The sequence below is a fragment of the Culex quinquefasciatus genome, chromosome 2 (assembly GCF_015732765.1).
Source record: "Culex quinquefasciatus strain JHB chromosome 2, VPISU_Cqui_1.0_pri_paternal, whole genome shotgun sequence".
Lineage (NCBI taxonomy): Eukaryota > Metazoa > Arthropoda > Insecta > Diptera > Culicidae > Culex > Culex quinquefasciatus.
In genome coordinates, this window is record NC_051862.1 from 39,661,633 (window position 1) to 39,689,280 (window position 27,648).

The 27,648-nt window shown below is 39.1% G+C and overlaps 3 protein-coding genes across 4 annotated transcripts in view; 2 read left to right on the forward strand and 1 right to left on the reverse strand.

Moving 5' to 3' along the window:
- LOC6051714 (transcription factor Sox-14) overlaps positions 1-27,648 on the reverse strand; it is a 115,744-nt gene that overhangs the window by 25,860 nt on the left and 62,236 nt on the right. The gene's annotated exons all lie outside the window — the stretch shown is intronic.
- On the forward strand, positions 10,523-11,870 carry LOC119766972 (ficolin-3-like). Its single transcript, XM_038253750.1, has 3 exons — positions 10,523-10,863; positions 10,925-11,578; positions 11,635-11,870. The coding sequence occupies exons 1-3, from the start codon at positions 10,550-10,552 to the stop codon at positions 11,807-11,809; spliced, it is 1,143 nt and encodes a 380-aa protein (XP_038109678.1). The 5' UTR covers positions 10,523-10,549; the 3' UTR covers positions 11,810-11,870.
- On the forward strand, positions 17,602-18,163 carry LOC119766973. The gene is made up of 3 exons (XM_038253753.1): positions 17,602-17,742; positions 17,801-17,986; positions 18,046-18,163. Exons 1-3 carry the CDS (start codon positions 17,615-17,617, stop codon positions 18,152-18,154), a joined length of 423 nt encoding a protein of 140 aa, XP_038109681.1. The 5' UTR covers positions 17,602-17,614; the 3' UTR covers positions 18,155-18,163.

The following is a 27,648-nucleotide window of genomic DNA, read 5'->3' on the forward strand; positions in this document are numbered from 1 at the left end:
AAAAAAAAAAAAAATCAGCATTCGGCATGTACACAGTCTGATACAAATTATACTTTCCCATAATTTCGCTACCGGTTAGCGGGTATTGGATTGGACCACACACACACACACACACACACCTTTTGAACGAGTTCAAAACATTGAAGATCTGGCAACCCTGTCTCGAGATATGGCCCCTTAAGTGATAGTTATGTACTTTTTGGAAGCCGGATCTCACTTAAATCTATGTAAACTATGTCCGCATTCACTATCCGACCTATCGTTGGTTAGGTTATCAAAAGACCTTTCCAACGAGTCCAAAACATTGATGATCTGGTAACCCTGTCTCGAGGTATGGCCACTTAAATGCTATTTATCATCTTTTTTATTCCGGATCTAAAAAAAAGATGAAATTTGTGTACAGCCATTGTTGGTAATGAGTGAGGAAGGCTCCAACCACATAGGTGGATTAAGTTAGTTTTAAATTTACTTCGTGGCCTTTGTTTGAGCTTGACTCGCTCTTATCAGAAGTTCCCAGGGGGATTTGTGACGATTTGTGATTACCTCCTCAGAGCCAGCCCATTGATGGTAGTAAATAGTATTGTTTATATCATCGATATTTATGAATGGTGCATCCCCGGACAAGGATGATAACGATTGTTTTGATCGATACAATTCCAAGAATTTGTGATTCACAACAAAAGAAGTATCTTTTATGTAATAATAATCGAACATTTCGTCTGTCGTGTGCTATCTTGTGACAACGCCCATTTAGTACTATTCGAAAAAATCGATTTTTAAAGTTTGATGATACATATTTTCAAAACTATGAATGATAGAGCCAAACTTTTTGAAGCAATCGAGTCGTCCCGAGCATGGGTAAATAACAAGGGAAATGCGTAATAATACCTTTCTCTGGTATCAATACCAAATTTTGGTATTCCTGGACCCTTTAAAATTTGTCTTAAGGATTATGCAAGAGCAAAATGTGCTATCATACAATTGCAGAATTTGTCAATGGTCGAACACCACATATTGGTATTCTTTTGGTATTAAAGTGTTTTATCAAATTCCTCTGAAACTATGGGAAAATTTTGACCAATTTTGACAACATAATTAATTTTGCGCTAAATTGATGTCTCAAAGCAAATGCTTTCATTGAAAACCGGAAATTTCAAACCTGATTTTAAACATTTTTGATATACCCCCTAAAGAAATGACTTGAAATTGTGGAAAATTTTCTAAGCAGGATGGCACATTTTGGTATTATTTTGGTATTAAAGTGTTTTATCAAATTCCTCTGAAACTATGGGAAAATGTTGACCAATTTTGACAAAATAATTAATTTTGCGCTTAAATAATGTCTCAAAGCGAATGCTTTCATTGAAAACCGGAAATTTCAAACTTGATTTCTAACATTTTTGATATACCCCCTAAAGAAATGACTTGACATTGTGGAAAAATTTCTAAGTCAGGATGCCACATTTTGGTATTATTTTGGTATTGAAAGGTTTCATCAAATTCCTCTGAAACTATGGGTTTTTTTCATAAATTTTAATGAGATAATTAATTTTGCGCTAAAATGACTTGAAACCCAAAAATGTTAAAGCTGATTTTCAATTTTTTTATATACCCGCAGAGATTATTTTTTTTAAACGTTGAAATAAAAATACTTTGAAAAAACGAGTTAATCGACAGATTATAGAATTTTGGTGAATTTCAATCCAGTTTCATTTTAATAACACTTATTTTTCAATCTTATTATTTTTTAGAATCTTCAAGAACTTCAAGAACAGGCCGTTCATCAATGACAAATGCATTCAATGTGGTGAAGAATATCACTAAGAACAACATGGAATCATCAGGTGAGTAGATTTGGCTGTTGCATATGGATCATTTCCGTTTTTTCACTAACTGCAACTGTTGCACTAAAAATGGTATGAAAATACCAAATTTTGGTATTTCTTGTGCAAATACCAGCGACCCAAAATGTGCCCTTGGTTGCCCAGTAATAGATGGTAAAATACCATGAAATCATACCAAAATCATGTATTTGGAAGACCACAAGAATACTAAAATCTGATTTTCCAAGGGCGCGGGAATACCTAAAAATAAAACCATGGCAATACCAAGTTTTGGTATTCAAGCAATGATCAAAAATCCAGAAGACCTCAACTTGGTATTGAAATGGTTTTATTTTGAGGTATTATTTTACCCTTGGAATAACATGGTTTGGTATTGTTGTGCCCTTCCACATACTAGACTTTGGTATGATTTCATGGTATTTTATCATCTATTACTGGGCAACCAAGAGCACATTTCGGTCGCTGTTATTTGCCCAAGTAAAACCAAAATTTGCTCTTCCCGTGTTATTTACCCCTGCTCGGGGTATACTATCGTTTAACAAACGTTCCAAGTTTCAACTAATTTGGTTATACCAGTTATAAGATACAGTAAATTATGTAAACAAAAATCTGAAAAGCACGTGTCACAAGTGTGTTTCGAAAGTAAAATTGTACTACGTGTCACAAGTGTGCACAGAATTCCCATACAAACTAAAATAGGCTTAAATCAATAGTTTAACCGACTAAATCAGTATATTTTCAAAAACAAAAGATTGCATTGCCTTTAGAAAGTGTGTTTCAACATAAATTTGTGAAAATAAGAAAAAAATTCCACATTTTACAACAACATGTATGACGTGTCACAAGTGTGCACGATCATTTTGATGATAAATTGGTCTATGTCACAAGTGTGTATTGCGATATCCGGGAAACGGAAGCGAGTTCCCTAAATCGGGTTAAAGCATCTTGTAGTGTTTGTTAAGTATAGCAAAACGTCATTATTAACTCATTTTCGACCAAAATGGTCTATGTCACAAGATAGCACACAGCTGACAAATTGTCAAATTTAAGAGCTGAGATAAGATTATGAATCAATGAAGACGGGCAATGCTGGTGTATAAATAGCAACACATTTTCAATGGAATATCAGTCGGAAATTGTAGTTTTACCTGATTATTACAATGCAGATATTTAAATCGCTTCTAGCATTTCTTGGATTGCTCCTGATTGGAGTGCATTTTGGAAATGCATCAACAGTTGAAGATCAAATGCGTGACCTTCAGTTGAGGTTTGTTTTCGATTTCTGTGTATTTGTTTTTATGAAAAATATTTTTATTTAAATTTCTTGAAGATTGGAGCAAATGTTCGAAGAACAGGGTGCTCAAATCAAACAGCTGACGGTGGAGATGAATCAGCTTAGACAAACGGTCGAGCGTCTTTCCGGCATTATTGTCAGTGTGGATCAGTCGATGAAAATTGTGGAGAACAACCACGACATCGTGATGAGGAACCTTACCCATGTGACTGATCAATCTAAGTGAGAATGAGCTTTGATTTCTTGGTTAAATTTTCTAACCTCGCTCGTTTTTCAGTGAAATCATGGTGAACCAACAGTTCTGCGCTAACCACGACCGTTTGCGAGACTTGTACTTCGAGCTTCTGCCAAGATGTGAAGATCCAACGGTGCCACCAGTTACGACCCAGCCACCTCCCACACCCCCCGTAGATCCAAACGTGTACGAGTCCTGCGCGGTTGCTCCACCTATCTCCGGAGTGTACAATCTAGTACTCCGGGACAATATCGTGTTCCAAGGCTACTGCGAACAGACCCTGGTCGGTGGTGGCTGGCTGGTGTTCCAAATTCGATTCGATGGCTCGGTGGACTTTAACCGTAGCTGGGCCGAATACCGGGATGGCTTTGGGGATCCATCCGGGGAGCACTGGCTTGGACTGAAATATCTGAATCAGTTGACTACTTTAAAATCAGTTCATCTTTTGATCGACATGGAGGATTATGCTTTCAATAATGAGTTTGCATACTATTCTGGATTTGTGGTTGGACCCGAGCAGAGCTACTACTTGATCAATTCGGTAGGGAATCTTCATGGAAGTGCCGGCGATTCTTTTAGTGCCCTTTCCGGAGAATCATTTGCAACGTTTGATTTTTCCGCTCCAAACAATGGTTGGGCTGAGTGTGCCAAAACGTGGGCAAGTGGCTATTGGTATTTTGGATGCTCGTCTCCTACAGGACTGTAAATGATGTTCGTTTTTAAATGCTGGCTTCAATCTAACAACGTAATTTTTTTACAGGAATAACTTGAACGGAATTTACGGACTCAACCATGGAGAACGAGGAATTTGGTGGGGATCTTTCGGATCAGGTGGTGTAAGTTTTTCCCCGTTGAAATATGTGAAGATGATGATTCGTTATGACAAGGCTCCGGTGAAATGAGTCCACTGATTTTCTTATGTATCATTAATAAACAAGAAGCAACATTGTAAATTATACCAATCCATTCTATAAAAAGAACGTCCCAAATCACACAATGTCAAAGATACCAATTTGATCACTGAAGCTACCCAACAGTTACAGTCTCCAATTATCATCTTCAGATTCCTTCGTGAAATTTTGGGGGAGGGAGCCGGATCAAAAGAAAACCAACTGTAGCAAATCCACCATATAATTATGTTTTTAACACTTGATTGTGCCCGTAAATTCGTTATTAAGATGTTTTCCCACCACCAACACCTTTTGTTTCTCATATACCTGTTCTGGTAGCGTTCTATACGTCTGGCCCAGAACAGCGATCGATGATTGACTTTCCCACACAGCTTTTGCTACTGTTTCCTTGCACGATGAACAATGAAAGCTCGGCCCGGCCGTTAGAACTATAACAACTTGCAGATTTTTGCTGCCAGCGAAACGCGATCGATTCGGTTTGTGTGCTTTGCCTATCCATGGGAAGAAGCTTGCTGATGTTTGAATCTCAATGGGTTGTTTTTGAATGGTAAAGGATGGTGGAATGAAAGTGAAACATTAAACAGTCTTTATTCTGTTGTAAACCATGAGTCAATCCAGCTCATTTGTATGAAATCAGATTATTTGTTTCTATCTTTTTATTTGTGGTTTATATTATACTAAACTTTCTGCGATAACATTTAAAAACTAAAACTAATCATCATTTTATATAATTTAAAGGAAACGCTCCTAACAAAATTTAAGCCGCATTACTTACTTACTTACTTACTTTATCAGCAACAGGACTATCGACCCAACGCTGAACTAATCGAAGATTTCCAGGATGCTCGATCTTGGGCCGCTCGTCTCCAGTCGCCTACAATGTTGGCCGCTCTTGCATCTTCGTCGACTGCACACAGCCAACGCGTACGAGGCCTTCCACGAAGCCGACGACCGCGTCCAGGTTCGCTGCTGAATATCGTTTTAGCCGCCCGCTCGTCCGACATTCTGGCTACATGTCCAGCCCACTTCAGCCTGTCGTGCTTGATGACTTTTACGATATCAGCATGTTTGTAGTCTTGGTACAACTCGAAATTCATGCGCCTGCGCCACCGGTCTCCTACTTGCTTGCCGCCGAAGATAGAACGCAGGATTCTCCGCTCAAAGACCCCAAGTGCTCTCTGGTCAGCCTCCTTTAGCGTCCACGACTCGTGACCGTAAAGAGCTACAGGAGTATCAAGGTCCTGTACAGCGTGATTTTCGTAGGCGTCCTTAGGCTGCGGGACCTTAGCTGGCTACGAAGACCGTAGAAGGCCCTGTTTGCTGCACTAATCCGCCGTTTCACTTCGCAGCTCACATCGTTGTCGCACGTCACGAGTGTACCAAGATATACAAATTCATCCACCACCTCATATCTTTCTCCATCTATTTCCACCTCCGAAACACCATCACCTGCACTACCACGCGCTCTGCCAGCAACCAGATACTTGGTCTTGGCAGTGTTGATGGTCAGTCCGATCTTCGCAGCTTCCCGCTTGAAAGGGACGAACGCCTCCTCCACTGAACGACGGTCGATACCAATGATGTCGATGTCGTCAGCGTATCCAAGCAGCATGTGCGATTTAGTGATGAGTGTTCCGTTTCTTTGCACGCCTGCCCTTCGAGCAGCACCTTCCAACGCTATGATGAACAGTAAGTTCGAGAGAGCATCGCCCTGCTTCAATCCATCCAACGTAACGAAAGCTTCAGATGTCTCGTTAGCTATTCGCACGCTTGATTTTGCTCCGTCGAGCGTTGCACGAATCAGTCTTATAAGCTTCGCCGGAAAGCCGTGTTCTACCATAATCTTCCAAAGTTCGTTTCTTTTGACTGAATCGTACGCCGCCTTGAAGTCGATGAACAAATGGTGTGTTTGCAGGTTGTACTCCCGGAACTTGTCGAGGATTTGTCGCAGAGTGAACATCTGGTCCGTCGTTGACCGACCCGCTCGAAAACCGCACTGGTATTCGCCGACAAAGGTCTCGGTCATCGGTCTCAGCTTGCTCCACAGGATGCGGGAGAGTACTTTGTACGCTGCGTTGAGGATTGTGATGCCTCGATAGTTGGCACAATCGAGTCTTTGCCCTTTCTTGTAGATTGGGGTGACGAGCCCGTCTAACCAGTCGGTCGGAAGCTGTTCTTCGCACCAAATGCGTAGGATGATTTGGTGCAGAATCTCGGTCATCCGCGTACTCCCGTGCTTGAAAAGTTCGGCCGGAAGTCCGTCCTTTCCCGCGGATTTCCCGTTCTTGAGCTCTTTAACAGCCTTAGCTACTTCCTCCAACGTAGGCGGAGCTTTTCCATCTTCCTCAACGTGTATCCTGTCCTCGACGATTCCCTCTCGTGTCTCACCGTTCAACAGCTGCTGGAAGTGCTCCTTCCACCTAGCCGCCACCGCAGTCTTGTCTGTTAACAGGTTGCCTTCCGTGTCGTTGCACATCACAGGGGAAGGCGTGGTTTTCCTTCTTACACCGTTGACAGTTGCGTAAAACCTCCGCTTATCGTTCGCGTTGTACTGTGCTTCCGCTTCGGCGAGTACCGTTTCGTCGTACTCCCGTTCTTTTCGGCGGTGGATTTGTTTCTCTGCTCTTCGTAACTCACTGTATCGCTCACAGTTCCGGCGCGTACCCTTCACCAGCATACGCTTCCTGGCCTCGTTCTTCTCGTCCGTCACTCGCTGGCACTCCGCATCGAACCACCCTTTGGGTTTGCGTCCTCTGGTCGTGCCGATCACTTCGGTAGCCGTTGTGTTGACGATGCTCTGGGGGCTCCCCATTGCTCGTCCAGGTTACCCGTAGGCGCGTCCTCGTTGATCCGCTCGTCGAGCTTCCGACTGTACTCTGCAGCAACGTCGCTGCTCGCGAGGCGCTGGACGTTCAACCGCGCTATCCTCGCAGTCCGCGGGGTCAACACGTTCGACAGCCTAGCTCGGATCTTGCACGCTACCAGGAAGTGATCAGAGTCGATGTTCGGTCCTCTGTACGATCGGACGTCCATCACGTCCGAGAAGTGTCGACCATCCACCAAAACGTGATCGATTTGTGTGCACGATTCGCCATTCGGGTGGCGCCAGGTGTGCTTCCGAATGTTCATGCGCGCAAAGAAGGTGCTACAGATAGCCATTCCTCTGGCTGCGGCGAAATTGACCAAACGGAGGCCGTTGTCATTCGTGCGAGGATGAAGGCTCTCCTTGCCGATGACAGGATGGAAGAAGGCTTCCTTCCGACCTGCGCGTTTGCGTCTCCGATGACTATCTTCACGTCGTGTCTTGGGCACTCTCCATAGGTCTTGTCGAGACGCTCGTAGAAGGCGTCTTTATCGTCATCGGGCTTGTCGTTCGTCGGCGCGTAGATGTTGATCAGGCTGTAGTTGAAGAATTTGCCCTTTATTCTCAACACGCAGATCCGGTCATTCACCACCTTCCACTTGATGACTCGGTTCTTCTGATCCCCAATCACTACGAAACCGACTCCGTGCATCGCCTTTTCGCCGCCACTGTAGTAGATGTGGTACTTGAAAGAGGTGTTGGCAATGGGATCCACCGCCGTGAATTCTCGCTCTCCATGACCGGGCCATCGAACTTCCTGGATGGCGGCCACATGCACGTTCAGCTTGTGCAGCTCCCGGGCAAGAAGGCCAGCACGTGCAGGATCTTGGAGAGTTCGAACGTTCCAAGTACCGAGTTTCCAATCGTTGTCCTTTTTACATCGCCTGGTCTGATGCCGATTAATCCGTCCTGAATTTCTTCTTTCGTTTTTCTGAGTTGGTGTTTCGCTTCGGTATGCCGCCTAACCAGGGCTGCGAATACCTAGTCTCGGGGTGGGGCTGCCACCTTGCAGCTTCCGGGACCCAGCTGCGGTTTTCTCTCGACACCGTAACGGGGGCTTTTGTCTCGAAGCTTAAGCCGCATTAAAAACATAAAAAAAATCTTTACTTATTAATGCTGCCGATTTCGTGGAGATTTGCTTAAATTCCGATAAAGCACACCGATTTCAGTAATCAAACCTACAGTCTGATTGTAGCGAAAAAAATGTATTTTTTCGACATAAATTCGTCTTATCAAAATTAAATAGATTCATTTAATCTTGAAAAGTGAACAAGAGATTGAAGATTTCTGATTTGTTTTTGAAAGCATTTTTACACTCAAATACTGGCATTTAAATAAATATTAATTTAATGTTCAGTGTTGAAAAATTACGTATCATATTGATTAATATCAACAGAGCAATTATCGAAGAAATTGGACAATTTATTGCATTTTCATGATTTGTTTTTTTTTTTGTATTTGGCTCAATTTTTTGGGGCTTTCTATATGACCAAAGAAGGCATTTTGTGTCAATGGTTCAACAAAATAAGTCTCCTTACAAATTTGGCAGCTGTTCATACACAAATGTTATATTCGAAAAATCTAAAATCTGTATCTTTTTAAGGGGATTTTCTGATTGATTTAAATATTTGTTTACCCTCTACGCCTTTAAACGGGCTTCGATTCAAAAAAAATCGCCAAAAAAATCAATTTTTCAACCAATTTTTGATCTTAAAAAAGCATTGGAAAGAAGAACTCTTATTTTTTTTTTAAATTTATGGGTTGGAAGTTTTACTTGGTTTATGTGACTTTGCCAATATTTTTATAATGTAATTTTTTTAAGAGTCAACTTTGGCTGTGTTTTTACTAACATTTCCAATATTTTAAGTAAAAAGAAGTATGCAGTAATTTTTCTAGTGTTCCAGACTATGCCTCTACGCATTTTTTTAAATTTAAACGATAATGGTGTAATTTTAAAGCAGAAAAGGAGAGAAACGAGCAAAAAATTTAAAAGGTAAAATGTAATGATATGAGGTGGTAGAATAGGCCAAGTTTTTCGTAGAACAAAAGTTGCTCAAACCTCCTAAAGACGGGGGAAAAAAATCGAAAAAAAATTGGGCAGTAGAGGGTTAACTTTTTGATTCATAAAAAAACAATTTCTCAAAATACTCATTAATGATTTTTGATTTTTTTTATATATGTTTTTGGAGACAAAAACCCACAACCTTTGATCCAACAGCTAAAAATGTTGCCGCCGAGCTATGACTTTTTGAAAAAAAAAAGTTTTTAGGAAACAAAATGGATTGTTTTTCAAATTTTGTTTTTGTGTACAGTTGTTCATGTTTAAACGAATTTGCAAAATTGAGTTAAACTAAAAAAAATTAAAAAATAATGTTCAAAGTGACCAATCCTAACAATATTTGTTTCGAAAAGTTTAGACAATTTTCTTAGAATTTCTTAGTCTTTCTGGAAGATTTTTTTTTTCATAAAGGTCCTTTAAACATATTAAACAAAATAGCTTAGAAAAAACTCTAGATTTGTCCTCTGGTTGTTGAGAATAGAAGAAAAGCAAACAATAAAACAGGAGTTTTCATATAAATATTTCAAAAATTAATGGTCAAATTTTCTAAATTGAAAATAAAACTTTTGTGAAATTTTCAGAACTTTTCTATTGATAATATTTTGACTTTTTTTTTAATCATGACCAACATTTCGAATGAGCGAAGTATTCAACATCACGTCTCTTTTGAAACTGTCTCGCCAAAAGATTAAAACAAGTTTCCATTTTTTAATTTAAATATTTTTTTTTGTAATTAGGTTTTCTACAAAACAAAAAAGATATATTTTTCCTAAAATTCATAAAAAATAATAAAAAAGCCAATTTTGAAAAGTATCTCTTAGGACAAAGTTCAACGAAAATGTACGACCGTAGAAAGTGTATCCCATCAATCAATTTAAACAAAATCAACCTTTCAGTGCAGACAGCTTGATAATTCATACAATTCATTCATGCAGCGGGTTCCTGGAATATCAATTGGCACGAAAGGGGATTTTCGAAATACTGATTAAAATTTATTTGGACCAGCCCCCGGACTGAGACGGATCATTTTTTTTATCAATGGTTAATTTTTTGCTCGGTACATCCCCAGCAATGAATGGAATTGCGAAACGTTGGTGAGGTTAGTTGGTTAGGGGACCAGGTCCTTTTCATTGTATTATTTGTTTTTTTTTAATGACCAGATAAGTTCAAATTGACTATTGCACCTTGCTGTGGGATTTTTATTTTGCGACAAGGTGTTAAGGTAGCCAAAAGTAATCTGGGTGTTTAAGATAAGATAAAAACAATGATTCGGTTCCACATCCAATTCCAATATAAACGAGCTCGTTAGGGTGCCAATACCATTCGAGTCCCAGTGTTTTCCAATGGCCATCCTCAAACTACTAGTGCTAGTGCTACTGGCCCTTGGGGCCCGTGGTGACGATCACGATCACGATCACGACCATGATTCGTCTCCAGATCTGGAGGAACTCTTTCGCGATCTTCACCTGCGGCTGAACCTGATGTCGCTGGAGTTCCACGAACAGATGGAGCAGCTGGTTACCGAGCAGCAGCTTTTGCGTCAATCCGTTGAGAAGCTTAGCTGGGTGGTTGACCGGGTTGACCAGTCCATGAAGAACATCGAGAACAATCACGATGTCGTGATGAGAAATCTTTCTCATGTGACGAGCCAATCTGAGTGAGTATAGTTTGAGTTTTGAAAGTGAGGTTATGTGTCTGACATTGTGTTCTACCAACAGTGCCATCATGGTCAACCAGCAGTTCTGTGCCAACCACGACCGTTTGAGGGATTTGTACTTTGAAACGATCCCGAGATGTCAGGGACCTCCGCTGCCTCCAACTACGACCGAACCTCCACCAACCACAACTGAAAATCCAACAATCTACAGTTCCTGCCGGGATGCTCCTCCGATATCCGGAGTGTACAACATTGCGCTGCAGGGTGGCTACCTGGTCAGGGTTTTCTGCGAGCAGGAACTTCTCGACGGAGGTTGGCTGACATTCCAGAGTCGGCTGGACGGTTCGGTGGACTTTAATCGTAGCTGGTTCGACTACCGGAACGGATTTGGAGACGCCAGTGGAGAGTACTGGCTGGGGCTGGAGAATCTATACTTCCTGGCGGGATCGAGTGTTGAACTGCTGATCGATATGGAGGACTTTGCTGGGAATTCGCAGTACGCGCTGTATTCGGCGTTCCGTGTTGATTATGAAACTAACAATTATAAGTTGCATTTGGGTGGAACGTTCTCTGGAACGGCTGGAAATGCGTTATCTTCGTACTTTTCTGAGCCATTTATGACATTTGATAATACACTAAGTACAAATCATGCTTCATGTGCTGAAAAATTGGCCAGTGGTTTTTGGCATTACGATTGTGGCGTTGCTAGAGAACGGTAAGTTGTGATATTATTTTAAAATTTCAATTACTTTATGAATTTGTTTGTTACAGAAACAACCTGAACGGCATCTACGGATTCGACAAGGGTCAGCAAGGAGTTTGGTGGGGAACATTCAACGGCGCAACGTCCCAGAATCGCGCACCCTTGAAGAGAGTCAGAATGATGATTCGTAGCCCCGGTACTTTTGGTGAACAGATTGAGTGGTTCGATGGTCCGAAGGACTAACAGTGATTATTTGGTGATTTTACAGTTGAAGAAAATGTAATGGTTTAATAAATCATAAATGTGAAAAGAACTGCAGTCTTCTCTTTACCATTCTTATCCTCCTCGGCTTGGTTATACAACATATATTACGTGGAATTTGCTTTGCTTATCATCTGCGGTCGTGATTGTTATCCTTCCGGTAGAGATTTCCCAATAGTACCTGCAATTCATTCACGTTTTAAATTGGTACAATTGAGCTAGAGTTGATTGATGAAGATTTCGCAAGTTGGTCTCCAGATGTAAATCGGATTTGTTTCGCCGATAACGGTGCATCCCCGGAAAGAAATGGAATTTGTGAAATTAATTTCTTCGTCACATTTTTTACGAAGTTTTCACAGTGTAACAGGCTGGGATGTTAAATAAACTTTGCAACATTTTATGATATGTTATGTAATATTACATCAATAAATATGTATCCAATCAGTATGGTGAATCTGCTCGACGAAATTCTAAGCTCATATAGACGTTTATCCTATTTACTCTTTAACGATAACAGACATGCCTCGGTTTAGCACCGCATATGGGGGATGCAAAACCGAGGCGTGCATAACCGAGGCACAGAGCTTATGGGATTTTGGCTATATGGGAGACATTGGCTATAATCGTATGAAAAATCATGCAAACATCAGAAAATTATAGTGTTTTGGAATCGGGATGATGTCAGCATTCCATTAAAATTATAATTTCATGAAAGTTTTCACAAAAATACGTTTTTTTTCCTGTATTTTGAAAATGCAATGTTTCGCGAAAAAATACTCAAAATTATTGTAATTGTAATAGGGGTATTAAATGATTGGAATTTTTTCTTACATTTCCAATTTTAAAATCATTTTTTTGAAAACACTCAAAATTTTCACAAAACTACGTATTTTTGAAATAAAATGCTTAAAATCTCCGTTTTACAATGTGGGTGTCAAACGATCGGGATTTTTTTCATACATTTCGAATGACAACAATTTTTGAAAATACTCAAGATTATCGCAAAACTTCGTATTTTCGAAGAAATACTCAAAATTTCAGTATTTAAAATATGGGTATCGAACGATCGGGATTTTCTCATACATTTCAAAAGTTATTAAAAAACTGAAAATACTTAAAATTTTCACAAAACTACGTATTTTCGAAAAAACACTCAAAATTTAAGTTTTTAAAATATGGGTATCAAACGATCGGGATTTTTTCATACATTTGTAAGTAGTTTTGTGAAAATTTTGAGTATTTCAAAAAAATGTTGTTATTACATTCGAAATGTATGAAAAAATCCCGATCGTTTGATACTCATATTGTAAAAACTGAAATTTAGAGTATTTTTTCGAAAATACGTAGTTTTGTGAAAATTTTGATTATTTTAAAAAATGTTGTCATTACAATGGAAATGTATGAAAAAATCCTGATCGTAAAAACTAAAATTTTGAGTATTTTTTCGAAAATACGTAGTTTTGTGAAAATTTTGAGTATTTTCAAAAAAAGTTGTTATTACATTCGAAATGTATGAAAAAATCCTGATCGTTCGATACCCATATGTATGAAAAATACCGATCTTTTTGATACCCATATTGGAAAAACTGAAATTTTTTAGTATTTTTTTTCGAAAATACGTAGTTTTGTGAACATTTTGAGTGTTTTTAAAAAATGATTTTATACTCGAAATGTATGAAAAAATTCCAATCATTTGATACCCATATGGCAAATACAATAATTTTGAGTATTTTTTCGAGAAACATTGCATTTTTAAAATACAGGAAAAAATGTATTTTTTTTAATTTTTTTATGAAATTATAATTTTAATGGATAGCTGACATTATCCCTATTCCAAAACACTATAATTTTCTGATGTTTGCATGATTTTTCATGCCAATGTCTCCCATCACGGATTGTCTAAATGTTATTTTTATCAAACTTGAATGAACCTCGCTAACTCCCAGGTGAGCTTGTTGGGGGACTGTCCTGAGTCAGGGAAACTGTTTTCCAAAATCATCTATCGGTGAAAATTGATTTTATCTCATTTTGAATATATATTAGCCAAAAACTAGAAAAAGTGTCAAATATCTCACTAAAATTAGGATATTTTTTGGTCTTGTTTGATCAAAACATTAGTTTTGAGTTCTCTGAATAAGTCTTTAACATCCTACACCATGGAAAAATGTTTATCTTGGTCGTCAGGTTCGATAAAAGCTGCAAAATAGGTATTTTCCTATTTTTTTTTTAATTCATCTGGAAATATCAAATTCCCTCGTGTTTACCAAAACTGATTGTGTAGATTTGTAGCAAATAAAATCTAATATATATTTGCCGAAGAGAGATTAGTATAACATCGAATCACTGAAAAGTTAATCCATTTGTAGTGTACGAAAAGTTGCAAATGTTCAAAATTCTGTGATATTTATTCCTTTTTTGTCCTTAACAGCTACTTCGATCATTTTTAGTTGGACAAATCACACATTCTCAGATGAATTTTAATCTTATTTTATTTCGTCGCCATCGTGCTAACTTGTCGTACGTGCATTTTGGGCCAAATTGAGTTAAGAACGCCATTTTGTGCAGCTCACAATGCCTCATCTTTTGACCTTCACAGATCCCCGAAATTCGATTTCAATCCTGAGATATTCAATGAAAACCAAAAAAGCTCCGAAAATTTTTGTCACTCTACATATAAAAGAAGTTTCAATCCTGTCGTGCTATCTTGTCACTCTCTGAAAATTGATGTAAGTGCGACAAAGGGCAAAGGGATTTCAGGTCAGGATGCGTTTGACGCACGTACAAGTTAGACTACCGTAAACATTTTTAATTATAACTCGGGACTCCAGCAACCAACTTCAACCAAACTTCGGGAAAATGCACAGAATAGTCAGCCAAACAAAACGTGTTTGTTATTGTTTACATTGCGTGCTTTCGTTTTTGTTTATTCAAGGTCAAACATTAAAACGCGTTTTTCTCGGAACGTCAAAATGGCGGGTGCGACATGATAGCACGACGACGTCGATTTGTAGAAAATAAACAAGTTGGCAAAATATTGTACGTCTTTAAAAATTCGGTTATATTTACGGTGTTCCAATACAACAATTCCCACGCAAACGGTATGGACCAAAACACAAGTGCCCGGATCGGCCTCTAATGTGGTCTGGATTTCTCTACCTCAAATTACAGTTCACATAACTCTGTTTGGCCATTAGGGTGGTTCATGCCGTGTCAGGGTGGTCCAAAAATGAAAATTTTGACGATTTTTGCAAAAAAAAAAAACTTTTTTCTAAAACCGATTTTTGACGCAGTTTCAACCGATAAAAGTTAACCGGTTTGCAAAAGAAAGGTGACTTGATTGGATTAAAAAAAAATGTTCAGTTGAACGGCGTCAAGTAATGATTCTGAAAGAGTTTTTTTTTGCAAAAATCGGCGGCCATGTTTGTTTTAGAAAAATATACAAATCTTGATTCAGAATGTTTCAATCAAAAAATGGTAATATTTGTGTTGTTTATAGCATTTTGCGTAAAGTGATTATTTTTTCATTTCAATTTACTATTTCTGGACCCTGAATTCAGAACCATTACACTCAAAAAATGAGTTCGCGTAAACGTGAACAGAGTTCATGCCAACGGGCATGCAATGCACCATAAAAGTTGAACAGTTTTCTTCCTGGTTCCCGGTGGCATGAACTCTGTTCACGTTTACGCGAACTATTTTTTTGAGTGTATTAACAGTCATTGCCCCAAAAGTGAAAGACACCTTCTACGACCTTAAGGGGTTACTTCAGGAATAAAAGCACAGTATTGTATTAAAATAGGTTGGAAAACATAAAAATGAGTTCCAGCATAACAACTTCTTTATTTACTTCGATCTCTCGTTATAAGTCATTCAGGTTTAAAACTTCACCATCATCTGGACTCGCTTCAACGGTGCACGATTCTGGGTCGTTGCACCACGAAACGTTCCCCACCAAATGCCCTTCTGTCCATGGTCAAATCCGTAGATTCCGTTCAAGTTATTCCTGAAACATAAAAACATGTTTTCTTAAAAAATCTGTCTCAAACCTAAACCGGTAACATTATCTGCGTAGACTTTGGTTACAATCATAGTGCCAAAATCCACTAGCCAAGAGTTCGGCACAACGAGAGAAAACACCTTCAATGTCATGCGTCGCAAATCGCTCCAAGTAGTAATCCGACAGAGAATCACCGGCTGTTCCAGAATAGGATCCAGTATTCATGCGGAAACGGTAGTTGTTTGCTGCGGGATCGACCGCAAACGTGGAATAGTGCGCGTACTGTTGGACATTGGAAAAGTCCTCCAGGTCGATCAGCAGTTGAGTGACCGGATTCGTCACGGCGTGCAAAGTCTCAAGTCCCAGCCAGAACTCCCCCCGTGGGTCTCCAAATCCGTTCCGGTATTCGGCGAAGGTACGGTTGAAGTCTACCGAGCCATCCATACGCCGCTGGAACACGGCCCAACCTCCACCTTGCAAGTCCTGTTCGCAGAACAGCTGAACCACGTAGCCGGAGCTGAGCATGATGTTGTAGAGTCCGGATACCGGAGGAGCAGTCGAGCAAGAAGTGAACAGTGTAGGGTGATCGGTCGTGGTTGGTGAAGGTTCGGTTGTTACTGGAGGCAGCGGAGGTCCCTGACATCTCGGGATCGTTTCAAAGTACAAATCCCTCAAACGGTCGTGGTTGGCACAGAACTGCTGGTTGACCATTATGGCACTGTTGGTAGAACACAAGGTCAGACACATAATCTCACAATCAAAACTCAAACTATACTCACTCAGACTGACTCGTTACATGAGAAAGATTTCGCATCACAACATCGTTATTGTTCTCGATGTTCGTCATGGACTGGTCAACCCGGTCAACCACCTAGCAAAGCTTCTCCACGGATTGGCGCAAAAGCTGCTGCTCGGTGACCAGCTGCTCCATCTGCTCGTGGAATTCCAGTGACATCACGTTAAGCCGCAGATGAAGATCTCGCACGAGCTCCTCAAGACTCGGCGACGACTCTTGGCAGGAAGTTCCAAGCGCCAGAAGCACCAGAACTGAACATTTTAGCACGTAACGATCCATGTTTTGATCCGGATTAAGTTATACTATTTGAATGAATTTGCCGTTGTATCGAGCTCTTTTTATACTGGAATTGCTTTTTAGAAGATAATTTGTGCTATCTTATCTTTCGTTATCAGTAAATGTCAAAATATACACAGATTCATCAGTATTTTTGGGGGTTTTTAAATCCCCGTCGAGGAAAATTTTGAGTCCTGCTCTATAAATAACAAAATTGCAACTTTTCTTAATTTTTAAGGACTGAATATGTTTCATTTCTGAACTCAGCAATGAAGCAAGTATTCTAGGTATATAATCTCGTAGTAATGCATTCCACAAATTTCACAATTTCAGCAATTGCTAGGGGATGCACCGTACAAAAATAGCGATGATGCGAAGCTGGCACAATCTTTGGGGGTCAGCCCATACAAACCCCTATCAGTAGTGTAGTAATAAATGCTCCTTTGTTTATTTGGAGTACAAATTTAGTGAATGAATTGCGCGGGGATTTTCCCGTAATCGACACAGATAAGTACGGGAATCGTATTTTGATAACATGTGACGTATAAATTTGCAATTTGTTTCTTATTTGATACTTTTTGGTACATGGTGTAAAATTTGAGATACCACAGACACGATAAGATTATGAATTGATGAAGCTCACCAAATTTCAGCCAAAATGAAACTTTATTTATAGTTTAACTTTAGTCACTGGTGAAGCTTTGAGTAGTCAATAACCATGGGAAGAATTATTCCAGCGTTAGCTTTGCTTGCGCTACTATTCAGTAGCTCCATCTTGAGGAATGTTTTCGCGAACGATTCTTCTTCCTTGAGCCTTGAGGAACAAATCCTTGAGATTCAGCAGAAGTATGTCTTGGTTTTGATTTTCTAACAATTTCTAATAACCATGAAACGATATTTACAGGTTGGAAGAACTCTTTTCGTCAAGAAACGAACGCTTGAAACAGATAACAGCCGAGAATCGCCTTCTTCGTCAAACCGTGGACAACCTGGCCTGGGGAGCCAGCCTGCTGGAGGAATCGATGAAGAGTGTCGAATTGGACCACAATATGGCGGAATGGAACATAACTCGCGTTTCCGGTCAATTTGAGTGAGTATTAATCAGAAGGTATTGCTCGAATGGAAGGATTGACATTTGGCTGATTTCAGCAACACGATGACCCACCAGCAGTTCTGCGCGAGTGACAACTCGTTACAAGATCTGCTCGACGAGTACTACTCAGCATGTGGAGCACCTCCTCCCAGTATCATGATGTAAGGACCTTGCAGCGACGCTCCCGCAGAGTCCGGAATGTACCGTATTGCTGTGGCAGACGTTTCCGAGGTTGAAGCGTTCTGTGAGCAGCAAACGCACATTACAAAAAATCTAAATATATTATAAAGAGTACTTATTAAGAATATATAATAAATGAGAATTGAATAAAAACCCCCAAATATTTTTTTTATTGTTTAGGTATTTGTACAAAATACATTGGTAGCTTATACAAAATTGAGACTGATATAATTGAACTTAAGAATCGGATGAGAATGCAAGTTTGAATGAAGGTAGAATTTCAAAACTGTACAGGATTGCATAACTCGCTGACACATTTGAAATGAGCAATTCTCTACCAAAACCGAAAATAGATTTTATTTGTATTTTTTGATTTTGCTCAAACTTTGTGGGGGCCTTTCCTATGACCAAATAAGCTTTTTGTGTCCTTGGTTCACCCATACAAGTCTCCATAAAATTTTGGCTGCTGTCCATACAAAAATTGTACGTAAATATTCAAACAGTTGTAACTTTTGAGTGAATTTTCTGATCAATTTGGTGTCTTCGGCAAAGTTGTAGGTATTGTTGAGAACTATTGTGAAAAAATAGGTACTCGGAATTTTTTTTTGCAGATTTTTTAATCAACCTTTTCTTCACAAAAACTCAATTTCCCAAAATAAGTATTTTTTGATTCTGCGGCCGAGTTATGATTTTTTGAAAAAATAGTGATTTTTAGAAAAAATCGAAATTTCATGCAAAAACAAATTTGACTTCATTTTTTTATGTAAAATTGAAATTGCAATCGAAAAGTTTATGACAGATTTTTTGATAAAGGGCTCCGTTTTCAAGTTAAAGCCACCGAAAGTTTGATTTTAGCGAAATATTTGCAGTTTTTCGATTTTTAAAAATAGTGACCATGAGTGACCATTTCTAAAAATATTCAGAAAGTTCAGAAAATTTGCTATAAAACTGTCTAAAAGACTTTAAAGATTGGACCTCTGGTTGCTGAGATACAGCCGCTTTAAGAAAAAGGAACAGGAATATTGAAGTTTTCTTTTTTCGAAAAGATCGGAAAATTTCACGAATGTTTCATCTTTTAACATTGAAAATCGGATCATTAGTTGATATCGACATTAGAAAATGGTGGGTTGTTTTGATGAGACTTAAAAAACTTCAATTTTCTGCCAAGCCGCTGCATCTCAGCAATCCGAGGTCCCATCTTCAATGTCTCTTAGACAATTTTATAGCAAATTGTCTGAACTCTTCAAAAAGAATATTTTTAGAAATGGTCACTTTTTTTAAAAATCGAAAAACTGCAAATATTTCGCTGAAATCAAACTTTCGGTGGCTATATCTTGAAAACGGAGCCCTTTATCAAAAAATCTGTAAAGTACTTTTCGATTGCAAATTCAATTTTACATAACAAAAATTAAGTCAAATTTGTTTTTGCATGAAATTTCGATTTTTTCTAAAAATCACATTTTTTTCTAAAATTCATAACTCGGTGGCAGGTTTTTTGATTATACTTCTCTATAGCTCAAAATTTGCGGGTTTTTGTCCTCTAAAACATATCAAAAAATCTTGAAAATAAAAAAATACGTATTTTGGAAAATTGAGTTTTTGTGAAAAAAAGGTTGATTAAAAAATCTACAATTTTTTTTCTTCCGTGTACCTATGTTTTTCTCAATAGTTCTTAACAATACCTACAAGTTTGGCCAAGACACCAAATTGATAAGAAAATTCACTCAAAAGTTACAGCTGTTTGAATATTTACGTACAATTTTTGTATGGACAGCAGCCAAAATTGTATGGAGACTTGTAACAAAAATGGTCGAAATCGGCCGATTTCGTAGAGAGTTGCTCAATTATTGAATCTACATTATCACACAACCTCACCTGGGCGACTTATGGAATTCATCCTATATGAGATGAGAAAAATTGAAAACTATCTCACTACAAATGAGAACACACGAAGAATTCTAACAACAATGCAAACAGTCGTTACCATTCGCCTAAAGTGGCTCCTTAGATCATTCACTTTCCCATTCATTCACATCGTCCAACCTCAAGCGAAACTGACTATAATATACCGTGGAGATTTTTCCTTGTCCTGTTGAAAAAGTCCCATATTCTTGTCCAATTTTCAGAATTTATATATCAAATGAAGGATTTTTTCAGCAATTCAGTAATAATATCTGGAGCAACACGAGAAAAGGGCGGATAAGCATTTTGACAGCTAGAACTATTTTGCAAATTCCGAGCTAACAGGTAACTTTTTCACAAAACTCGATGTGTTAAACAATAGCTGGCCTTCCCAGCAAGCTTCTAACGGTGCGGGTTTTGTTAAAAAGTTACCTGTTGGCTCGTAATTTGCAAAATAGTTCTAGCTGTCAAAATGCTTATCCGCCCTTTTCAAATGTTGCTCCAGATATCAAGTAAATTCACATATTTATGTTTATTTTAAATTTGACAATTTATTTGACCGCCACGATTTGGCATTGAAGCTGTCAGCCAGGTTTCAAAACTTCACCATCATCTGCACTCTCTTCAACGGAGACCGATTCTGACTCGTTGCTCCACCAAACGTTCCCCACCAAACGCCTTGCTGGCCCTGGTCTAATCCGTAGATGCCGTTCAGGTTGTTTCTGCAATAGAAATTTGTTCAAAGCTCTAATACTAAAACAATTCAGTCCTAACTTACCTGAACAAGTCCGTACCACAATCAAAGTGCCAGAATCCACTTGCCAAGTGTTCGGCACAAGCGGAACCTCCGTGCTGGTCATACGTTACGAATTGCTTCTGCTGGTACTGTGACAAGGCATCTCCAGCCGTTCCCGTCACAATGTTGCCAATCGTGAATTTGTAACCGTCGAACCAGGACCCAACCGCAAACTCCCGATACAACGTGAACTGCTCGGTCTGCATAAAGTCCTCCATATCAACCAGCAGCTCGGTCTGACCCATCTGTTGCGATAATCTGTGTAGATTCTCAAGCCCCAGCCAGAACTCACCCCGCGGGTCTCCAAATCCATTCTGGTACGTCTCGAAGCTACGGTCAAAGTCTACCGAGCCATCCATACGCCGCTGGAACACGGCCCAACCTCCACCTTGCAGGATCTGTTCGCAGAACACCTGGATTAGGTGACCGGAGTTGAGGATGATGTTGTACACTCCGGATACCGGAGGAGCAGTCGAGCAAGAAATGTACATTGCAGAATTATCGGTAGTGGTTGGAGGAAGCTGGGTTGTGATTGGTGGAGGCTCGGTTGTGACTGGAGGCAGCGGAGGTCCCTGACATCTTGGAAGCGTCTCGAAGTACAGATCCCTCAAACGGTCGTGGTTGGCACAGAACTGCTGGTTGACCATTATAGCACTGTTGGTAGAACACAATGTCAGACACATAATTTTACATTCAAAACTCAAACTATACTCACTCAGACTGACTCGTCACATGAGAAAGGTTTCGCATCACGACATCGTGATTGTTCTCGATGTTCTTCATGGACTGGTCAACCCGGTCAACCACCCAGCTAAGCTTCTCAACGGATTGACGCAAAAGCTGCTGCTCGGTGACCAGCTGCTCCATCTGCTCGTGGAACTCTAGCGACATCACGTTCAGCCGCAGATGAAGATCTCGCACGAGCTCCTCAAGACTCGGCGACGACTCTTGGCAGGAAGTCCCAAGTGCCAAAATCGCCAGCAATAGTAATTTTACTATGACAAGTGCCATTGTGGAACCTGGTTAAGTAACTCTTCTTCAATGATTTTGTCTTCAAAACTAGCTCATTTTATATAGCTGTCGATTGTTGAGGCGGAAGTCTTCATTATCTTATCTGTAACACTACGATTATTTTGACAAATTTTACACCGGTCAACAATCGTCGTCTGTCCTAAAGATACCTACATTTCAGTTCGAGGACCGGCATTTACAAAGCGGATTCAGTGGCAATTACATTCTCAACTTAATGTTAACATGTTAAGGTTAATGTTAACATTCCAAAGGTCGCCTTCATAAGGTGTCGTGATAAGCTCCAGTTTGTGACGATGCACTACCTTCCTCTTACTAAGCAATTGAATCCAGAAGAGAATCGATCACCAGTTGTGTTGGTCCGAGCTGGGATTTGAACCCCGATCTACCACTAATCTTTTCGAAATATATATTCAGAAAAGACAAATAATTCAATTTAAAAAGTTTTATCTTGAGGTAGGTATTGCTACTTGTTGTTTGTTTATTCTAGTTGAATTGTCTTAATATTGATACCAATACCTGACGACGCACGCAAATTTCACAACTCCATTCATTCCTGGGGATGCACCGGACAAATTTAGCGATGAAACATGGATTGAACGTTAATCGGAAGGGGGCGGGCTTACTTTATCAAACGAGTGAAAATCCCCTTGCGTAGACATTGGCATCGTTGATTGGTATACGCTAAATCAATGAAAGATTATCGGGGACTTTTCAAGTAATTATTATTTCTAATCTAATCTAATCTAATCTAATCAGACCCTAGCGCAGCCAATCTTTCGAAGGGATCCTGGAGAGTGCCTTAGGTTAGATGACGCCTAGCACTCTTCTTGTCATTTATTAACATTTGTAGTGCGCCATTGCATTAGAATGCATTGAAACATCACAAGCGTTAAACCGGCCAGGCCTACTGCGTAAAGCCGTATCGCAGAGATGACTCGTAATTGGGTTGAGTTTGAGCTCTGTGACTGAGTGTTCGAACAACAACACAATTCTGAATCGACAAGGGAGGAAGAAGCGTGGGGACACACCACCATACGCTCCGAGATTTTTGGTTGTATTCGTTGGGAGCACCATGCTAAGAAGGTTTGGTACTCCGGGACCCTCTGGGATGGGACATTGTATTTCCACGAATGCCCTGGACACTATTTGCCGTGGTTATAGCGCCACAACTCGCTCTCTGTAACAGTATTCCTAATTCCAGTCCACGCTTACCAAGTCGTCATGGCCTAGTGGTTAGCATTTTTGCTTACCAATCCAAAGGACGGAGGATCGAACCCCGCCTCGAGCGACTTTGATTTTTCGTTCATATTCATCATTTCAAATTTATGTGTTCTTAACTTTCTCGTTGGGAGCAGATGGGCATCGAACCCAGAACCATTCGCTTACAAAGCGAACACCGTAACCAGTCAGCCACGGCCGCTCCTTACTTTTCAAGTAATTATTATTTGCTTAAAAAATATTCATAACATATTTAACAAATGTATATTTTGTAAAAATTATGAATAATGTCCAGCTACGCAGCTACGGCAATCTCTTGAAATGTTTTTTATTTTATTTTTTTTAAATATTTTCTCATTAGGCAAATCATGGTGTGGCCGAGGTCAAGGGGGGTCAACAAAATAGAAAAAAAAACAAAATTACTTGCCCTGGTTTCTACATTTCAATGAAAAAAGTGTTGATAAATGCATTTTTCACCAGTACAGATTTTTTACAATCATTAGTTTTCAAATGTGTATTTTCTTTTTGTTTGTGAAAACGAAACATTATTTTTTAGCAAAAAATGATTTTTTTTTGCGATATTGATGATTGAAATTTCATGAAAATATAAAACGTTTTCTTTTAATTGTATCAATCATGCTAAAAATAAGAATGAACGCAGAAAAATGGCTTTTATATTGGGGTAATTCTATACCAACTCACACGAAATCGGGAAAAGTTGCCCCGACCCCTCTTCGATTTGCGTGAAACTTTGTCCTAAGGGGTAAGTTTTGTCCCTGATCACGAATCCGAGGTCCGTTTTTTGATATCTCGTGAATATCTCGTAAAATCGCGAAAAAATGACCCATCTGGGTCAATGTAGATTCGAAAAGTACATTAAATTTCCCTTAAAATGACATGCTCCAAAATTTCTTACAGTCTAGTAACGAAAAAGGGAAGAATTTTCAAAACTTTTTTAGTGTTTTTTCGATAAAAAATACGTTTTTTCGGAATTCTGAGTACGCCATCAAATCGGGCGTCTAATTTTACATAAAAGTCCTTTTGACACCAAATTTCTATCTCATCACCGTTTCAGGCTGCAAATTATTAAAAACACCTCTTTTTTCGCATGTTCAAAAATGGAAGGGGTCGTACCGCCCCTCCGTCACGAGATATCAAAAAACGGACCTCGGATTCGTGATCAGGGACAAAAGTTACCCCTTAGGACAAAGTTTCACGCAAATCGAAGAGGGGTCGGGGTAACTGCTGTGTGAGTTGGCGGAGAATTATCCAATTGTAATGAATTGATTGCGGAAAAAATATGTTTTCCGCTGATTTTTCGCGCCAATACTAAAAATCTAAAGTAATGTGAATTAACATTTCAAAAAAAAAAAAATTAGTTTTAAAAGAAATTTGTTTAATTTTCCGCAATTAAAAATCATCAAGGTTTTCCACACCTTTGGAAAATATTTTCAAAAACTGAAAAAAAATTCCTATAATTTTTTATTTCGGTTGACCCTTATTTTTGAACTAGAGATATCCCAGATACTATATTCAATTTTTAAAAGTGAATCTTTTGAGAAATTGTCATCTCTTTTTATGAGCTCAACATTTTAAAATGTCTAAAGGCCATTATAAAAGTTGAGCTTGATTGAAAAGAGCAGACAATTTCTTATTTGTCTCGTTTAATAACATGAAAAATTGATCCAATAGTTTCAGAGATAAAGTAAGTTCAAAAATAGGGCTAATTGTATGACATTAAGAAAATCTAATTTTTCACAAAATTTGAACTTTAAGAAGATGAATCACGAGCAGTCCTATCAACAATGTAAAAAGAGGAAAATTTGAGAAAATTTGCTTACTTTTTCGAAAACATTAAAGAAACGTTAATGAAGTCTTTTATTATAAAATTTTGGCATTTTAATCTTTTTACAAATTTTTGATATTGGGTGCACAAATTGAAAAAAGACGTAAAACCGCAGAAAAAAACTATTAAATTCATTGATATATTTATGATTCTGTTGTCTATTATGCTAACTAGATAGAAATCCCAGAGCAATCTTAGAACAAGAGAGCATAGAAGCATAAATAATATCTATTGGATTTAACAAATTTGTGACAAGAACAAAAAAAAAAGATTTTGAATCTAAACATTATTTTTGAAATTTGTTTGACATTTTTTTTTGTCCAAAATCCCATATTTCTTTAAAAAAAATCATTGCTCGGTGCCGGTACCAGATTTTGCACCACCCTAAACTATAGCGCAATAGATGCCTTTTTAGGGACCATCCATAAACCACGTGGAGACTTTAGGGGGTATGGCGATTGTCCACGATCCATATAAAAAAGTTTTTTTTTGTATGGACAATTGTCCACGAAGGGGGGGGGGGGTAACAGATTCTCAAAAAAGTGTCCACGTGGTTTATGGATGGTCCCTTAGTTCCCTGAAATATAAAAAAACGAAAATTTAAAAACTCGTATTTTGGGATTCAACTCTTACAAATTAAAAAAAAAACAAACCTGATTCTTCCGCGTACCGTCAGCAGGGGTGGCATTGGGTCTGGGGGTGAGATTGGGTCATACAAAAATGCTGAAATTTGTATGACCCAATCTCTTCCCCCAGACCCATTGTCACCCTTGATGACGGTACCTATTTTTTAAAGCTGCACTTAACTTTGCAGAAGACACCAAATTAATTTTATAATTTGAAATCTCTTTAAAATAATTTTTGAAACGCGGTGTTGTCTGCTGATAATTTTGGCAGTCCTTTGAGATTAGATTACAAGTGCTCAACACCATTTAGTTCCAATCAAAATAAAAGCGACTTTATGATTTCAGTATCAGTCGTCGATACAGCGTCGAGGTTGGAATCTAAAATGAAACGTATTGTGCCCTCGTTGGCACTGTTTGTGCTTCTTTTTGGCAGTTCAAGTTTTAATGTTTCGGCGGATAATTCCTCTAACTTAAGCCTTGAGGAACAAATTCTAGAAATACAGCAGCAGTACGTTTTTCGTCGTTTTCTTTCGGAAAATTTGAGTAAAAACTGATTGCTTCCAGATTGGAGGAACTATTTTCGACGAGAAACAAACGTTTAGAGGAGGTAACAGCCGAGAACCACCTTCTTCGTCAAACCGTGGAGACCTTGTCCTGGGAGGCAGGTCTGCTAGATCGATCGTTGAAGGTATTAGAAAATGGTCACGCCATCGTCGAACGGAATGTTACTCGCGTTTCCAGTCAGTTTGAGTAAGTATCATTTTGAGGTATTTTAAAAGGAAGCGCGACTAAAATTTTATCTTTTCAGTAACACCATTGTCCATCAGCAATTTTGCGCTGCTAATGACTCGTCACAAGATCTACTTGACGATTACTATTTAACGTGTGGAAGTCTCCCTTCGAGTCCGCTTCCGACTAGCACGACGGAGGCTACAACTCCTGAAACTACTGTGGAGACCACTACCTCTGAAGCTACAGTGACCACAACCGAAGATCCTTCCGCACAAGTGTACCGATCCTGCGTCGATGCCCCACCAATTTCCGGCGTCTACCGAATCGTGCTGGAAAGTGGCACCGAAATCCAGGTGTTCTGCGAGCAGCAGCTCATGGGAGGTGGTTGGCTGGTCTTTCAAAGTCGACTGGACGGCTCGGTGGACTTTAACCGTTGTTGGTCCGACTACCGGAACGGATTTGGAGATGCCAGTGGGGAGTTCTGGCTCGGATTGGAACATTTGGTCGAGTTGACCTCGGAGTGGAGTGAGCTTTTGATTGATATGGAGGACTATGAGCAGGTTACGGAGTATGCGCTGTATCCGCACTTTGCGGTGGAGGACGCAACCGCCAACTATCGGTTGCGGTTGGGTGGTATTTTTGAGGGTTCGGCTGGGGATTCGCTGGGGTATTACTATAATGAGCGGTTTTCGACGTACGACTCGGAGAGGCTCACAAGTCACGCTGTTTGTGCTGAAACGTTGGCGAGTGGATTCTGGCATTATAGCTGCGGGGATAGTTTGAACAGGTTGGGTTTGAATTTTGTGGGTTTAGAATTTTTTTAAATGAGAATTTTTGTAGGAACAACTTGAACGGAATCTACGGTCATGGACACAACCAAAAAGGCATTTGGTGGGGAACTTTTAGAGGATCTTCGACGCAAAATCGGAACCCCTTAAAGACGGTCAGAATGATGATTCGAAACCATAAGGAGTCTGAAAGCTTTGCTGAACGTATGATTTATGATGGGCCAAAAATTTTGTAAATTTGATAAGATTTCAATAAAGTTTGTCTGAACTCTTTTCTGGAAATTTCTTTTATTTCTTTAATTTTGGTCTCTCCTAACTCACAGGAAATCTTTAAAAAAAATCATAAAACCGCGATAACTAGTGACAGTTAAAAACATTTTTGTTTTGTAATTCTTTGCTCTATAACTTTGTATTAATCAAACCATATGTATTAAAAAAAATGCCTTCTGAGGATTTTTTTTAAATTGAAATCTTGAACTTGATTTTTTTTGATCTTAGTCTTGTTATGTAAAATTGAATTTATAATCGAAAAGTTCTTT